General features: G+C 39.2%; 1 protein-coding gene across 2 annotated transcripts in view; it reads right to left on the reverse strand.

Moving 5' to 3' along the window:
- Positions 1 to 12853, reverse strand: part of VPS13B (vacuolar protein sorting 13 homolog B) — a 425569-nt gene extending 412716 nt beyond the window's left edge. For both annotated transcript variants that reach the window (XM_064647722.1, XM_064647715.1), the window contains exons 1-3: positions 12719 to 12853; positions 11780 to 11957; positions 4244 to 4387 (exon numbers count right to left, since the gene is read on the reverse strand). In XM_064647722.1, the coding sequence (XP_064503792.1) occupies positions 4244 to 4387; positions 11780 to 11926 (291 nt within the window). In that variant the 5' untranslated portion in view covers positions 11927 to 11957; positions 12719 to 12853. The remainder of the gene's footprint in view (positions 1 to 4243; positions 4388 to 11779; positions 11958 to 12718) is intronic.
- Positions 12854 to 19148: the final 6295 nt, after the last annotated feature.

Here is a 19148-nt window from a genome sequence, read left to right on the forward strand (position 1 = left end):
AATCTAAAGCATCAGATACTTTGCTTTTAAAATCGATAAAGTGGTTAATAGGAAAAAATGTAGGTAAATTACATGGTCTCCTCTTGCTTGCCCACCTGAGATGATGATTCAACACTAGCTGATGACATATTTTACTTCCGGCAGGGCAGTTCTCAATATAATCTTCACTTTAAACTTTGCATACAAATGTTAAAACTAAGTATCAGATTTACTGAACTAAAGAGACCACTATGAAAGTGAGCAGGTATCAAATAAAAAATATTTTAAAAATAAAGACCTTGAGCTTCTACATGAGGAAACAAAAAGCACAAAGGTGGGTCACTAAAGACTTTAAGTTTCTGATTTCAAGTCTTATCATAATTTTGCTGTCATGGAACAGCAGAAAGACTCAAATGGAAAGAAAACAGCACTGCTTGTCCATACAACCACTTTCCATTGAAACTACTACAACCCAGGTGAGGACAAAAACAGCAAAGCACAGCTTCAGACCTGAGAGAGCTTTACCATCTAAGCAAAAACTTTATATAAGTACACACTCATTAAACAAAAGCCTTGTGTCTTCACTGTCAAAGTTCTTCATAACCTGTCTACACACCTTATCTCCCATCTCGATCATTTTCCGGTCAAGACTAATTCCTGCTTTCAGCATTCTTTGATGGCAGTCCCTACCAACTGTCAAATAAGAATGTGTCTGCAATTCTGACAGTCACGCTTGTGGCCTGTTCTCCACTGTTTCCACAGAGTTATTATATTCCTCCACAACTTCCTTTGTCATGCCTCCTGAAAGGAGAAGTGCTCAATTGTCTGTATGCTGATCCAAACTACTTGGTTTCCCTGTGCCCCTGTAAGTGCTTCTACCTGACAGCCTTTCTCAATTCCATAATTAGTTATCCTTGGTGTACAGAGAATCTTCATTTTCATATACATCAGCATATTCCTGGTGCACTGTGTCCTGATTAAAGGCAAGGACTCAGAAGTGAAGCAATAATACAGATAACACATTTCTCCTTGATCTCCTCATTGCGTCAGTTCCAACACTAAAAACCACAGAAATCAAGGCTGAACACGAAGAATATTAGTCTTGTGGTTAGTTATAATTGCAGGAAGGTGAAGAAAACAGACACGGGCTTACAGGCTTGTCCTTCCCAATTTGTACTACCTGAATTTAAAGCCTGTGGTTTGGGCACAGAGGTATTGTGGCACGGAGAGGCAAAGAGAAAAGAGCAAAGAATTTCAAACAGGACAAAAGGAGAAAAAAAACTCTAGGAGGAAAAACAGCAGTCAACACAGATTTAGCAAGGTGTTTTCAATTCTATATAAAGTCATGAGATTTAATATATAGAGATAGGTAATGAGAAGAATATAATACCAGAACTTTAACTATCTTCTATAACAAGTCAAACAAATTTCAGTTACATTTAAGTATGTAATAACAGATTTCACAATCATCCTTACCAACATGTTTCATGAATTTGAGAACATTATAAATGCTCATACTTAAAACTCAGTGCTGCAGAAGATTACATTAAAGACCAAAAAACCAAAAAAAACAGGCACAGTTGCATTAGGCTGACAGACATCAAAAAGCAATCCAAAATGCCTCGCACCAAAATTCTATTTCAAGTACTGCCATTAAACAAAGTCATAACCAAAAGTGCACATACAGAGAATGTTCAATAGAGCACCACTTTAATCACTGTAAAGTTCTGTTCCTGATTCACTTCAGTTTAATTTTCTTGTAAAGTAGCCATATTTAACATTTGGTTTTTAGAAGTAGTAGTATCAGATGTAAAAAAGTAAGAAAAGGAAGCAAAGCACAGACAAAAGGGGAAAAGCAATGACCTTCAAAATGTCCAAACTTCAAAACCCACAATAAATACCACTAATTCTACAACATAGATTTTGTATATCATTGAGTGAACTTACCAGTTTTACAACACTTCTGCTTAGAAAAGGAGAGTATTTGCATAAAACTAGAAGTTGAGCCATTACTATCTACTCCAGACTTAGCTGAGGAGATGCTACAATAGCATGAACAAAAAAAAACAACTAAACACCGAAGCTGAACTAACAATGACAAAGCATCAAAGTAAAGGGCATATGTACAAAAGCACTCCCAGGGAACTGATACACTTCAAAAACGCAAAAAAGAAGAGAGGTTTTTGCTCACAAAAATCTGCAGGGTCCACTGGACAATAGCTTCAAACAATGCCATGTATTTTAATCTTCATATATCTTCAATAGAAACATTGTTTGAAATAGCCCCTTTCCAAAGAATACATCTCTCATTAAGTTGAGGTCAGAACTTTATTTTTTGCGCAGGTGAAATTATGCATGTGCTCATTAGAGGTTTCACCTGAGGAAGGAAATGCAGGATCAAGACAATCAATTTGAGACCTAAACTAAACTTTCTTGGTAATTATGTTCTTCACAGATATGAAGTTCTTGGCAAAACAGTTCCAAGTTGGAGCTAAATTCACTGGAAGTCCATTTTACTAATATTTTCCACAGAAATATTTTATTTCAGTCATAGTTTTTATTCACTGATTACAAAGATTTTTATGACAATTGGTTTTAGCCAAGTACTCTGCCATACAAGGTACGAACACAAGAATTTCTCGAACACTTTCTTTTTATAAAACACTTTCAAATAGTAATTTAAAAAAATAAAATTCAAGCTGTCAACTTTTTAAACCATATCCTCAGAAAACAGCATAAAAGTGTTTTCATTTACATTCTTGTTAGTCAAAGATAATCCTTCTATGGCACAGACCCAAATTTTATCCTCCTGGGTGTACATACCACTGAATAATTTGTTCAAATGTCAGTTGCAATTTTCAAAATTCCTTTCTTGCCTCTGAATCTTAAACATCTGTAATAAATACTTGTTTTGAGAGTGCTTTACATTTGTGACACTTGACCTCTTGCTGTATGCACCACAAAATTTAAGTTTCGAATACCAGGCAAGCAGGAAATCTGATCATTCCAGCAGTAGCCATCTGCAAGGTCCAATATCAAATATTAGTTCTGGGTTGCACAAAGTCGTGGGCTACAAATCTTTTTCTGCAACTCTTATAATCAGTTGCAATTTGCTGCTTCTAAAACCCATTTCTCATGGAACATCTGGTCTCAAAAAGCTTACCTTAATATTGGAACAGTACTTAGCATTTGGCTGCTGGTGCATGTACCTGTGTGTATGTGCACATGCACGTCTGCACACAGATTAAGTGTAACTACAGAATGCAAGCGTGTGCTTTGTGGGTGGCACAGCTAGAACTAGAGGTTTCTACTCCAGCAAAAAAGCCTCTTAGATCTGGAACTGTAAAAGAATATTACAAGAAATATCAACCATCACAGAAAAGTGTTTGGCAATGTTCTTGCTGGCTTGCATCTATTTATTGCTGTTAAAAGTTAACAGCTCATCAAGCACCCTACAAAACACTTGAATTTTGCATAAATTGGAATTTTCTTTTGCATGATCCTCAATATAACTGAAAGACCACGTTGAAATTGAAATGTAAACAAGGCTTTAAAAAAACCAACAAAAACAAACCAGAAAACCTCTCTAGAATCAAAGCACTATAGTGAATAAAAAAAAGCAAGTTTAACATTAATATATCCAGGTACTTTTGGTTAACTAAGTTAGATATATGACAAAAACCGAGACACCATATTTCAGCTTTATTGTGTCAGAACAAAACCTTTCCTAAGCCTGTGAAACAGCATAGTGTACAAATTGTGACCTTTACATAAAGGAAGTCTTCCAAGTACTATACACAAGCAAGCACTGTAACTCCTAAAAGTAAACATTAATTACAGTCCAGGATCTTTAAAGCATTCCTTCAGCAACTCCACTTCTGAAAAACGCCCAGTGCTGAGTTGTGCCACATTCAGCTGACTCATGCAACCAGCACTGTTTCTTGAGAGGCAGCAAGCCCACAGGATGCTATATTGCTCTTGAAATCCACTTCTACTCTAGTCATAGGAAAATTCTGACAAAGCACTATTAACATGCTTCCACATCTGCAAGAACTCTTTATTAGCTGCAGCTAAGACAGAGTTTAAAAATAAGCATAAAGGAAGAGACTAGCCATGACAAGAACATCATTAGCCTCTCAGAAAATAAAAGGAATCCCAACTTTACGTGTCAGATTCTTCAGAAGGCTTTGAAGAAAGTGACCTGTAGAAGTTATTATTGTCATCAACCTCTCAACGTTAGAAAAGCATTCATCACATTTCTTACCTGAGCACCATCCTTTAACTTCAAAATGCATTCCATTGTATTGATAGTGATGACAACTGGTTCTGATCCCAATTTTGTCCATGGCACGTGAATCCGAAGTTCATGAATATGTCCACTTAAAAATGTAAATGGCAGTTTCAGCTCCTAACAACACCAAAGAATGCAGAATTAACTACTGAAACATATCAAAATTCAAGACACATTTTTAACTCAAAATAGTATGGTTCTATCACAAAACAAGTCAAAATTTATTCTCCCCTAATCAGTAGTGTGTCACAAGGCATGGGATTTGCCCTTATAATCACTTGCATGCTTACATTACAATTAGTCTGTTCAAAGGAGACGTTTGGATTACCATGTCCTTAATAATAAAATGGTTTAAAACCACCTCTCTCACATGAAGCTACTGCAACATGCGTCACTATTCAAGGGACAAGTAGAAATGATCAAGGTGAAAGTAAATGCTCAAATTAATATGCAACCTGTGTTATTGTGAAGAGAGCAAATTTAGAATTAAACATTGACAATGCAACAGCAAGGCAATTTCTTTGAAAATATTTTAATACTCAGAGTTGTAAGAGCTCAGTGCTCTTAACACTGGCTCACTGTTGCCCCATTCACATCAAATTGCTAGTGAACACAAAGTTATTAAATTTTTTATGGACAAAACTGGACTCCTCCTCATCAAGGCCTAATGTGGATATAACACTGCTTTAAAAACTGGTGCAAATCAGTCCAGAACTCCTAACTAATGCCTGACACTCCATCCAGCCAATGCAGAGATCACAACTCTACAGCACAGCCCCACTGAGCCAGCTGCAGCATGCAGCAATTCAGCAGGAAATAAGGTGCCAAAGTGTTTTAAGTTCTCCAGTAGCTTCAGAGCACTTAACAGACACAGTGGTCAGGCTAGAGACCTGGTCCCAGGACGAGCAACCAAGATTTGGAATAATGAAGGCAAGTGTTTACTGCAAAACAAAGAAACAATTTTTGATACTATGTCAGAATTTTAAGTCAGCATTCTCAATACTAAGTATTCTAATGATGAGGTTCCAGTGATGATTCATCTTCTTACCCTTCTGATGTCCTATTCTAACATTTTTTACTATAAAATTTTAATGCAGAAAAAACAACAGATGTCTTCAAGTTGCTTAAAAGCCTGGTGTTTTCATCTTCGTCTTAGATACTGGGAACTACAGGTGTAAATCTTCTCAATGGAGAAATAAGTGAATCTAAGTCTCCTAGATGCTAGGTGATAGCTTTGGCCAACCTACAACCACCCTCCAGTCCAACTGCCCCACCAATTCAGGGCTGACCAGAAGTTGTTAAGGGCATTATGCAATTACACACTCACTGGCATGGGGCATCCACCTCCTCTAGGAAGCCTGTTCCAGTGTTTGACCACACCCTGGTCAATGCTTCTTAACGTCCAGTCTAAGCCTCCTCTGGCAGAGCTTTGAACCATTCCTACATGTCCTATCCCTGCATACCAGGGAGAAGAACTCAGCACCTCCCTCTCACATCCCCTCCTCAGGAAGCTCTAGAGAGCAGTGAGGTCACCCCTCAACCTCCTTTCCTCCAAAACAGACAAGCCCAAAGTCCTCGGTCCCTTCTCACAGGACATTGCCTCCAGCTCTTTCACCAGCTTTGTTACCCTCCTCTGGACACATCCTTGTGGGGCCCAGAACAACACACAGTGCTCAAGGTGAGGCCACACCAACACTGTTGGTGATGGTTGGCTGGTGATGCCGAGTTTGATGCACCCCAGGAGGGGGTTTGCCCTCTGGGCTGCCTGGGCACACTGCTGACTCCTACTGAGTCTGCTGCTGACCAGCACTCTCAGGCTCTTAATTGTTGTGTTTCTTAGTAAACTCAGGGACATAAAACTTTGTTCAGAACTCCAGAATCATCCTGGCAAGGCAGGGCTTAAGCACCTTTGCACCTTGGCTCAGTTTGGGTACATACAGCATTCAACTCAGAATTCCTCTGAATGAACAGATGTTAAATAGAAAAGGTCCAAGAAACTCAGAGGTCAAACAGGCAAGTTGCTAGGCAATTTTAGACAAACATCTAGAAGTAGATGCAGAAAGCCTCTTTTCCTGCACTGCTTGACCCTAGACGTATCCATGCCGTATAGAGCTTCTATCTGAATAAAATTTGGGGACAAAGTTATTTTGCCTTTGGTAGGTGACATATATTATAAAGTCTTAAAAATCTGCCTATAGAATATTTCTGTGAAGCTAGTTTATGTCATTATTTTCCTAATATCTTGAAATAAAATCAAGGATAAATTTACAAATTATGAATACATAATTAAACCTTGGTGACATGTTTTGAAAGCCCACCAAAATTTTTGATTTTCCTAAGTAGTTACCATGTCCTAAGCTGAGAGTTGAAACAACCATAATTACATTTGTGACAGGTTAGCATTCTGAGATAGCCTCTAATTAGTCACCCAAAAGACAAGTTAACAGTTTTTACTCAGCAATACCTATCACCACGACAGCAACAAAGCTGCTAATACGAGCTGTTTTAAGCAACGCTTTCCACTCTGCAGCTGATACCTCTTCAGCCTTTCTACTGGTACTATGAAAAAGTTCATCTTGCATCTAAGAGCAGATGAAAGTACATTAACTGCTGACAAAATCTTCAGAGAAGAAAACTAGATAAAATTATAGCTCGGGGGGGGGTTGCCAAGTACAGCTTTCAGTTTATAAATTAATTTTGGGAGTTTAATGAGCTTTCGTTAATGAAGTTCAAAAAAAACACAGTCATCTCATGTTAGGGAAACTCCTGACTCCTTCCTCAGCCATGCTTACACAAAGTCACATCTAATTCCAAGTCCCTATTCTAAAAGATGACAGTTACAGAGTCTCTCATAAAAGGTTTGAAGGAAATTGCTAATTTGTTTTTACAAAGTGTTTCTTCTTCGTCTCATTCACTAAAATACTTAAGGATTTTAGCCAAAAGTCTCTCTCCTAAAAATTCAGCTGTATGCTCACAAGCAACACAAATAAAATTTTAATCCAAACAGTTTCAGTTAAGACACTGAAAAGCAAGTACTGGGCAGTTTAGCTACACATGTTGCTACAGCAGTCATACAATAAATTAAATATAGCCTTTTGTCCTGGAGTTTTGTTGTGGTTTTCTGTTGGTTTTTTTCTTTTTTTAGGGGGGAGGGGGAGTGGCACTGAAACAAATTATAAAAAAACATACAATCTATAAAAATACATTACAACTTAAGAGATAATGCTTTCAGGGATCAAGACAGCAAATTAACACTGTTACAGTAGTAAAAAATAAATTCCCATTCCAGATACACAGTTATCTGAATTTTATGTTACTCATCAATACCACAATGTCTATTTAGATCCTGACCTGTGTTTACTTCAAAAGGCATTCTAGAATAGCTCTTTTTCCACTATTTTCTGGATAGATTTAACACATTCTCCTTTTTGTCTAGTTAACTGCTAGATATTGAAAGACACAGAAGTAGGAATTATTTCAAAATGAGGTGATACAAGCAAATGCACTACATATTTAAAAGATAGTTCTTTTTCAAAGAAATTCAGATACAAATGTTGTCTGGCATTATTCTAATTTCCTTAAAGCAATGCAGAGAGATCTGTTGTACTATTTCAATAGACAATACATGTGTGTGCCAAATTTATAAACCTGTTCATAATATAACATAACAAAGACCATTTTTATTCCTCCTCACTTCCTATGAAATCTTTTCCCTTTCATTAAGTACCGCTTGAAATTCTTAATATTTCTTCTGTACTCATGACTGATTAGACATTACATTTTAGATTTTACATTTACATCACACAGATCCTTCACAAAAATATTATATGACTAAAAGGAAACTTCTGGGCTTGTCCCATAAATAGCGGATTGATATCATGCGAGACTGCAGACTAGATGACCATAATGCCCCTTTACCTAAAATCTCCCCTTGCTCTAAAACACAAGACTATCCCAAACTTTGGAGTGTTTGGCAAGTATTTTTCTCCACATCAGCATTAACTCAAATACCTTTTCTTCACAGTCAAGGCTGTATTTCATAAGTAAGCCAGTGGCACATAACACAGACACCTAAAATAAAGATATTTCAATGCTCTAGTTTCCTTAAAATCATTTAAGTACATTAGAATTTTTCATATGTCTTTTTTAATTCTTTTGGATATGAAAAACTCACACTTATAATACAACTCAATCTTTAGATCAAGCTATCCTTTGTCTTCCAAAGACTGCTTCATCTTTCTCTTCTGAGTTTGTAAAACAGCTAACATAAAAAACTACATTGTTAAGGGAATATACAAAAGCTGCAAAAAGAGCTCTCCATGTATCTTATCTCTTTGGTACCACTGTGTCAACAGAAACATTACACACAAGTTGGTCACCAAGTTCATGGTAGTTCTGTTACCTCTGGTACTACGGGAACCTCACATAAAAGTTGACAAGTGCTTAAAAGGCTTTTCCAAAAAGCAGTATTTAATTGTTTATTGCATATTACTTTCTTGAAGTAATCTTTGTACAATGGGTGTATTATGCATAGATGGAAAATTTCTTGGTATGCTTCATCTTGCAGTAATTGAATCATCCAAGATAGGGAAAAAAGATACCAAAATTTTATCAGATTTATTCTTCAACTAAAGATAATTATTATAATATTATATATTATATACATATAATTTTAATTATAATTAACTGGCTACTCAAAGAGGGACACAATTACATACAAAAGCTACACTGTACCTAGAAGGTTGAACCTGAGTACAAACTAGTACTTGACTTCCACTACAGAAGTGATATTGTACAAAGAAAAAGGGGGCAGAGAGAAGGACAGACCCTAAAAGTTATTGCAATGACAATCAGCTCAGTTTAATGAGAGCATAAAACATACATAAATATATGTAAAAAACATGCAAAGTATTTTCAAGTACTGAAACATTCTATTTGGGGTTGATACATAGAAAATTTATTACATTATCTTATATTACAACTGTATTACATCTGATTTCAAAAGGTACTGGTTCCAAGTTGGTCACAAAAAGCTTTTAGAAGACAGACAGCAGTTTATGTTCTGTTGTCACCTGTCCTTTGGGATTCTGTTCGGTCGCCTGTAAGAGCACAACATGGGAACACTAATATCAGCTGAAGCGAGGAGAGTGAGGGGACAAAGCACAGACTTGTCCTAAATCTGTTATACGGTGCTTTGTCCAGTAGTTTGGCACCTATGCTAACATTCCCAAAAAGTCACGTATAACTCCACAAAAGATGGAATTCTCTGAAAAATGTTCAAGGCTATAGACAAAGACATCCAGGATATGTGCATTTCTATCTAAAAACCTAAAGCATGAAATTAAAAGCTGTGTTCATCTCAAATAAGGAGTAGGGAACCAGGCTGGGGATAGCCTGGGACAGAAAGGATGTTAAAAGAGCAGAGCAGTTAGGGTGACTAACTTCAGATACCATGAACCCATCATGGCAGAGAACCCAAATAAAACAATATAGCTGGTAATTTTTAGAAACCAGCTTCTCAAGGGAGCTCCCTGCCAGCTGCAAAGGCTTGGGTCATTGTATTATCACACACTGTATACTCAAAGACTTCTGCTGAGCAGGTGTAAAGCAGCATCCCTTCCACAAAAAAGAGACAGACACCCTAAATACAGTCCATGGGTCCAGACAAGTTCCAAAGAATAATAAGAGTCAAATTACGATCGCTACATTTCACAAAGACACAGCCAAATAATGTAAAAACAATGAATCCGAGCTAAATTTTGAATTTATCACATATTCACATCCCCATTCAAGCTGATAAGTCATGAGCACGGGTACATATGGCACCACTACAAGAGCCATGACATTATTGGATTGAGCTGGATATTTAGGAACCCAGCTGACTCATAGGTAGACAAAGACGAAGCCAGGGATCACCCACCAGCAAACTGCAACTACTGGAAAGGGAATAGCACCAATGACAGCAGCAAAATTCTAATAGTGTCAGGTAATACAGCAAGTTTAATATCCATCACAATTTGTTATTAGGACAAGCTTTCTCTATATACAGTAGAGCACTGAAACAGCTTACCCAGAGAGAAGGTTTTCACAAGACAGGAGATTTCAAGACTCAACTGGAGAAAAACATAAGTTGGTCTGACAATGCTGGCAACAGCCCTGTTCAGAAGAGGAGGCTGGACTACATGACCTCCAGAATTCCTTTCTGACCAGTCCTTCTTTGGTTCTACAATACATACATTTAAAAAGGCTCACGGGGGAATACATCCTACACAACTGAAGTCTAGTATCCACATCAGCTGTATGGACAAGCTGTGTCAAGAAAATGAGGAACTAATAGACTTGAGAGAAAATAGAGAGGCCACCAAACACTTGAAGGCAGACAAGTCAGGCTCTTCAAAAGGCACAGAAAATAGGACAGGATCTCTTGAAAGAAAGATTGTCTCCTCTTCCAGAACAGGATCAGAGATTCTTAATTAACCATAAGTACTTCTTCCACATTTTAAAAGGTGTCCCCGACAGAGACTACGCAGCCTCCTCAGTCTACTCCAATGCCTCATAATCAAACTAAAAAAAGATTTTCATTTATGTCCAACCTAAGGCTCCCTGTGTGCAATTTATTCTATCGTTTCTTGTCACATCCAAAAAATTCTTACCCTATCTTGTCTCACCTTATTTTATTCAAAATTAAAAATGCATTTCCTCTCTATTTCATTCTTCTTTCAATGGATGTATTGTCTAAATTTCCCATTCTTCTTTGCTGCATTTATCTCAGTTCCTTCACCTGGTTGGACTATATCTGGACACAGGACTCTAGCTAAGACTTGCTACACCATGCACAACAAAAGCCAGCTTTACTTGTCTCACACACTCAAGCTGTCAACTCAGATAAGTATAAAAGGAAACCATCTCTCTGCTAAAACTTAATTAATTTATATTGATAGGAGACTCCAAATTATGTATCTAGCATATTAGTTGGTCAAGCTTGTCTTTAGTCTCTGATCTAATCTACATAAACCAGCTGATCAAATCTGTCCCTCAACTACTCTTAAGTTTAGATACAAGTGGAACGATGAAATCTTAAATGAGAAAACCAAACAGAGAACACAAATCTGTGTTTAGCTTGCATAATTATAGAGATCCTACTTTACTTTGTGACATTTTGGATTAGTTACTATATGCAATTAGTAAGTATGACTGGAAAAGAAATTTAATTAACGTTCATACTGTAAAACAATGGTTACTGAAAAAAAAAAACATGTCTGAAAAAAGGCCCTTCTCTTCACACCCCATAAGTTACAGAATGTGTAAAGGACTACCATTCATTGCTAAACAAATGGCATGAAATTAAAGCAAGAATAACTAAATGCAGGGGGGAAAAAAAAGGACTTGCATAAGAAGAAAACCAGCAAGCACTAAATGATTATTTAACTGTGCAGATCAATCTAAATAATTTAGTCAACTTCTTTTAAATCAAAAGCACAGACTGTAACAACTATAAACATAACATACCTGTTCAAGTACATCCAACTTTAATTCAAGTTTACTAAGTACAACATCTCCTCCCCAGAGTGACAACTGCAGATCCGAAGGCTTCAAATTCTTTATGTAGCGATTCACATAACTCATCAAAATAGGAGTTACATAGGACTCCAGCATCCTGGAAGATATCTATATTACAGGTCAAGAACTAAGAAAAAAGGACAAGAGATTGAGTTATTAGTTACAAATCTGATGGCCTAATTTTCAATAATGCACCAGTCCCACTGTTTGAAAGTATGAAAATAATTCTAAATATGTGTTTATAGGTAAAGATACACATAGTTACATATAAAGATAAAGCATATAGCAAGATGAAAGCACATCTATTTGACCTACAAATTTTCAGTTTACATATATATATATATACACACACACATATACATATACATGTGTGTGTGTGTATATATGAACTAGTATAGATGAACTAGTAACTGTCTTGCTCAAAAGAAAAGTCAACCAACCAAACCAAAAAACAGAAAAGATGATCACACAGCATTTAAATGACAGGAAAACTGCTTTTCGGAGTCATCAAAAGGATAACTTTTGATAACATCAAAAAAGGATAACTTTTAACAGACAAAAGTGCACACTAAAACATGCCCTTAGATGCCCTCTCCGCTCTGACACCAGTGTCAGTCTCCGAGCACGATGTCCAAGGCAAACCCGCCAGTTTCCTGCCACCCTGAACTCCAAGAAACCAACATCGTCCATGACCCGAGCCGAGGTCACTCTCCTACCTCCCCACACCCTTTCCCACACCCCCGCCGTCCCGAGGAGACCCTTCCCCGCTCCGTCACCGCCGCAGCCTCACCCAGACACTCTCACGGCGCCGGGTAGCCCCCGCCCATACCTCCGGGACACATCTTCACATGTCCCTCCCCGGGCCCCTGCACCGCAGGACCCCTTTACCTGCCCCAGCAGCAGCCCCGACGCTCCGCGCCCCCCGAGCGGGCCGGGCCGCGGGACCCCGTGCCGGGAGCCCCGCGCTGGCAGCGCCCCCACCGCGCTACCGCCCCGGACCCGCCGCGCCGCCGCTTCCGGGTTCCCCGGCGCGTGCGCTCTGCGCCGCCGGCCCCGGCCGGAAGCGTTTGGCGGGAGCGCAGGGGCGGGGCCAGGGGCGGCACTGAGGGCGGGGGTCACGTGCCTGCTGGGGGCGGGGCCCGGAAGGAGGCGGGACCTGTTTCGCGCGTGCCCGTGAGGCTGCGGGTGTGTGGCAGCTGTGCTGGCGTCGGATGGTTTGGGAAAGACGTTTGGGATCGTCGAGCCCAACCTGTGACCCAACACCACCATGTCAACTAGACCATAGCACTGAGGGCCCTGCCCAGTCTTTCCTGAAACACCTCCGGGACCGTGACACTACCACCTCCCTGGGCAGCCCATTCCAGTGTCTGATCACCCATTTTGTGAAGAAATTCTTCCTGATGTCCAACCTAAACCTCCCTTGGACAACTTTGAACTATGTCTTCTCATCCTGTCACCAGTTGCCTGGCAGAAGAAACCGACCCCCACCTACAACCTCCTTTCAGTAGTTGTAGAGAGTGATAAGGTCCCCCCCTTTTTCTCCAGGCTGACCCCCACCCAGTTCCCTCAGCTGCTCCTCATCAGACTTGTGCTCCAGACCCTTCACCAGCTCCAATGCCCTTTTCTGGACACACTCCAACGCCCTTCTCTGGACGCACTCCAACACTTCAATGTCTGTAGTGAGGGGCCCAGAATTGGACACAGTTCCCAACAGGGCATAGCAGCCTGGCTGCCTCCCAGATGTGTGTGAGCCCCCACTGTGCGGACTCGGGCATGGTGGGCTCTGACCTGGAGCACCAGTAATCCCTGGGATGTGCTGCTGTCCCAGCCAGCCCAGCTCCAAAGTTTGACTCACATCATTAATATTGATGAGTGACCGCGTGGAGCAACCCTTAGTGGTGGCAAATGCTTGTTGTTTCCATGGTGCTTAATAAAAGAGGGCATTTTCCAGCTTGCTTTTGAGTGAAGTTCTTCTTAGGTTCTGAATTTCACCATTTCAAATGTGAGAGGAGTTCCTGTCATCCAGGAATGCCCTTGATTATCTGCGTGCCCAAAGCACTTCTCACTATGTTGATCATAGAGAAAAGCCTTTGCCAAAAGCCTCAAGCCCTTTTGGGGTTGCTCCTGGCAGCAAAAGCCCTGAAAAGGTGAGTTAATGGATTCCTTGGAAGTTGGCATGTGGAAAGGAGATGGGCCCATTTCTGTCAGAGAGAAGTGTAGTAGGCATTGCCTGTGGGTATGGCTTTGATGTAGATAATGAATAAGCTTTTACAAAGGCCTCTGATTTGAGTTTTAAAGAAAAGCCTGGGATATGCCTGTTGAGTTACATATTCCTCTTGGAAATTTTTAAATCCCATGTGTTTAATCCGCAGTGTAGTTATGTGGCTGAAAACAGAAAGAGAACATTATACAGCATTTGAGATAGTTCGTGTGAAGCCCAAAGAGCGAGCGCTCAGGTAGGAGCCTACCCCCCATAGCAGTACATATGTTGAAATCTGCCTGAGCTAATCAAGGTCTGGAGGCTCCAGCTCCTGTTGGATTACCTATCTGTTCTTCCTCTGTTATACACCTGCTGAGTTAACCATGAATCTAACCTCATTTTACGTACACCATCGCCTCACTTACTGTGCCATCTTCACTCGTGAATCACAGCCCATAAAACAGTATTCACCTCAGAAAGAACTGAAGCAGCTTGGACTACTTTTCTTCTTACAGTGCTCACCACTCCCACAGCTTGACCGTATGTTTGATCATTCTTCAGCAACCTGTGGCTAAGAGGTTGTAGCAGGCAGGTGAGGAACAGAAAGATTTTAACAGCATCAGTGGTCTTTAATTAAGATTGTGCTTCTGACTTACAATTTCTCTAGGACTAGCGCTCTTAAAGAGCTCCTTTACAGAACTACTACATCTGTGTTAGAGAGTGGTGGGAGTGATGAATTTTACTGGTAAAACTTCTCGTGAGTCTGCGCAGCAAGCCAGCTTAGTGAAATAATCCATGTTAATGGAAGCAACCTCATTTATAGCACAGCCTCCCTGTAGAGTTGCATTGACACAGCAGAGGGATGGGCCAACAGATAAGTGTAATGCTGAAGCACACCCTGAGCATGCATCAAAAGCCCTCATTTCAACAGAAAAACATTCCTCTGTTTCTTTGTCCATTATGTGATTAATTTTGAATGACACATCCAATCAGCACTGGAATGTTTTCTGAAAGTTAAGAATTGAAGACCAACACCCTATTTTGGTGAGAAATCAGTAAATTAGAAGAAGAGTAGGGGAAACACATAGTGCTCCTGGCAGCTGCTTGGAAGATCTAGCAGCTGAGAACAACTCTGTAATTTTCCTGGCAATTATTAGCATGTCATTATAACTACCTCCATCTCAGTTCTAGTTCAAGTATGTTGACGCCCTGAATAATTTATTTCCTACAGAAGGGAAAAAAAATAGAAAAAAAAATGGAAGGAAGAGATCATGCAGGAATAAATCTTTGAAGGAAATTAAATGGGTGGCATGAAACGAGAGTAGTTGAGAGGGTTACAAAAGGTCCCTGATGTACAGAGGGATGAGAGTACATGGGGAATTTGCAGGTAACAGGCAGATGGTGTGCAGCAATGAACTTGGGCATACTAAAGCAACAAGGGCATGTCTGCCAGAAATGTCAGCTGCTTCAGCTATTCCAATTTATTCAGTATTTTGTCAATTCAGTGAAACGTGCAGGACAGGTATAATTAAAAAGTGCAGGTCTAGTGGTGTGCACATCTTGTTCATTCTTATAACTTGAGCAATAACAAATCCCTTAAAAGCTAACAAAAGTAGGTACGATTTAACCTGGAGACTGGAAAAGTGTACACAAGATCCTGTAACTTTTCACCAAAAGGGAAAGAACAGCAAGGAGGTTCTCGGGAAATGTGTTTGCCTGCAGAGTACTTTTTCTTGATAAAAGAGTCTGTCAATGTGTCTGTCAGTGTTGTTGCTGCTATGGGTGATTTGCCATTTTCTGCAGCAGAAGCAGGTTCAATGAAATACAAACAAGAGGGTAAAAATAGAGTTCATGAAAAAAATTATGAAAGTCTAGAAAAGGTAGAGGATGATTAAGTATCTGTTGCAGAATCACAGAATGGTTACGGTTGGAAGGGCCTTCTGGAGATCATCTAGTCCATCCCTCCTGCTAGAACAGGTTTGCCTAGAGCAGGCTGCACAGCATCATGTCCAGACGGCTTTATATCTCCTAAGAAAGAGACTCCACAACCTCCCTGGGCAGCCTGTTCCCTGGGTTCTCTTTCACCGTTGCAGTAAAGTTCCTCATGTTCAGGTGGAACTTCCTATGCATCAGTTTCTACCCATTGCCTCTCATCCTATTGCTTGCCACCATCAAGAAGAGCCTGGCTCCATCCTCTTGACACCCTCCTTTCAGGTCCCCTCTTAATCTTCTTCCCTTCTCCAGGCTAAACAGGCCCAGCTCCCTGAACCTTTCCTTGTAACTGAGGTGCTCCAATCCCCTAAACAACTTCATACCACTCCACTGGACCATCTCCAGTTGTTCCTTGTCTTTCTTGAACTGGAGAGCTCAGAACTGGACACAGCACTCCAGGTATGGTATCAACCAGGGCAATCTACCCAAGGCTGCAGTCAAGGGGAAAAACAAGGAAAATAGACATTTAAATAGATTTTTAGATATTTGGCCCAGGCAGTTTGCAGGATGGGAGGGAATCTGAGGTTACTGACCAGGAGGGTTAAGAAACAACCTGTGAGGATCTCCTTTTTACACTGGAAAAAGGTTTTCAGTCTTCTAACCTCCTTCTCTACGTCCCTTGGCTAACACTGGTACTTTAAAGAGGATAACTTACTGGGCAAAGTGCTGTCCCTGTCTGTCCTGCTCCTATGCCTCCAAGTATAGCAGCATGGATATGGGCAGCTGGTCCCAGAAACCTCCAGTCTATCCACATGGGAGAAAACTGTACTGTTTTATGATTCTTTATAGCCCACTGAGGTGTCCCATAGACAGCATGAAACTACAATGTGAAGGAGTTGGTAATCATAAATAATCAGTACTAAAAGAGATATTTTAGAAACACCTGTGAAGGAAATAAAAATTTGTAATGTTTCTTGTTTGTTCCTTTTTCAGTTTTTACTGCAAATTATTATTTGTAGCAAATTATATTGTATCTTATATATTTATTATAATATATAAGAATAATATATTATAAGCATATTATGATTTGCCCTCACTGTTTTACTGGGAATTTCCTGAGTTCAAGTCTAAACTGACTAAAAATATGTATCTTCTAATATTTCTCAAACATTAAAAAAATGCATCAACAAAACCAAACAACATAAATCAGTCTGCTTTGCCATTAGAAGTAAATAGCTTATTAGCGATGTCATCTTATCTAATTATTAAATCATATATAGCCATAAGAAACTGGGAAACAAAAATTGCCATGTCACTTTTATTACTATAGGGTTATTTTCAAGTTCATCAAAAACAAATTTTTAAAAAAATGAACAAATGCTTACATTGTAATATGAATGTTAGGTATATTCTAGATTGTTTATCGTAAGTTTTATTTGTTCTTCTATTCCCTAAATTGTGCCTGAAAATCATCCTGAAAAAACTTTCAGCTGTAGGCTTGAAGTAGGCATTTTTTTCAAGTGTTAAGGAAAATAGACTAAATTGTGGCACCTTTAAAATGAAAAATTGGTATTAGAAAAAATTAAAATAAATTTATGTTTTGTAACTATGAGTATGAGCAAGAATCTTTTGAAACAGTTATATTCACACCAAGTAAAAAAAACACACACAGAAAAAGTATTAATTTAGTGAACAAAGGTCAGGAAATTCTGGGAGCAGGTACCTTTTGATGTATAATCCCAGCTCATTGCTGCCTCATCTGGCTTTTTAGGAAATCGCTTTTCCTGAATCTGCTAAATTTAAATCCCTGCAGCAGTTTGGGGACAGAATGTGGGGAGCAAGGCACATTTATGCAGATTCGGGTGCTAATCCGGCTCAAGCTTCACCAGCTTCCCACAATGTCTGCCCTATCTGTGCGTGTTCACTCTGAATTAACAGGGCAAACACCTGTCGACCCCCCTCTTCAGAAAGGTGAGCAATGGACTAAAAATTGATTTAGCCAGAGTGAGCAGTGTAGGGTAGAAAAGGGTCTGGTCCAAACAGTGGTGGTGCACTCAAATGTAAGGATTTAACTACAGTAACTGGTGTTTTAAAATGTAGACTGCATGAATTAATTCTTTTTACATACATTTGGATTCATTTGGGAATTATTACACCTCAAATATAGAGGTAATATTGCATTTCTACAATGTACATAGTACTGAACTTTTATTCATGCACAGGAATAAATGAAAGACAAGATAGGAAACCTGAATGGAACAGGGTGGGAATGTACAGTTCAGTCTTCTAGGACTATAACTTTCAGGTAAATCATGAGAGGCAATCCCAGCCATCTAACCAGGAAAGTTAAAACTTGGAAGTGTTTTTCAAGTCTTTGTTGAATTGGTAACAAAGGAGAACAATTGCCCACCTGCAGTAGTGAAATTTTAGGGTCTATAGCAATATTTGACCTGTTCCGATATGCTTGAAGTGTTTATGTATCCTTTGGGTTTAAAGTGGTGTCTTTGACTTCTACACCTAATGTGAAATACATCCAAAAAAGACAGCCAAGAAGATGTTATTTCTGGTTGTGGTACATGAAATATATGTTTGACAATTTAAAAATTTATATGTAGATAAACATGTAACTTATTACTGCCTCTGGGTATGAGGAGATTTATGCACTAAAAGTTTCACACAGGTTTTGCTAGACTGTTCCTGTACTGCTCATGCAAAATGTGTATTTCCAATGACAACTTCTAGCTTACATTCTTTTAAAACATTCCTGCTTTTCAGGAGTTAAATTATCACTTTTCTCTGGTATTTTTATATTTACATTTACAAAAAATTACGAGTATATAATTTTATATGTACTTGTACTTATAAATTCCTTTCAATAAATATTAAATACCTAAATATGCTATAAATATATTTCAGATATGTTACCAAAGTGTTTCGGGAGAGGGATTCACGGGATGATCTTCAAGCCTAGCGAACTACCATCAGACCTTCGTGACACTGTCATCATCACCTTGTATAAAAAGAAAGGAGATAAATCAGACTGTTCAAATTACCGTGGTATTACTCTGCTCTCCATTGCTGGTAAAATCCTTGCAAGAATACTTTTGAACAGACTAATGCCTGCTGTAGCAGAAGAACTTCTACCTGAAAGCCAGTGTGGTTTTAGAGCCAACAGGAGTACCACAG

Source organism: Pseudopipra pipra, chromosome 1 (genome assembly GCF_036250125.1).
Source record: "Pseudopipra pipra isolate bDixPip1 chromosome 1, bDixPip1.hap1, whole genome shotgun sequence".
NCBI classification, from domain to species: Eukaryota; Metazoa; Chordata; class Aves; order Passeriformes; family Pipridae; genus Pseudopipra; species Pseudopipra pipra.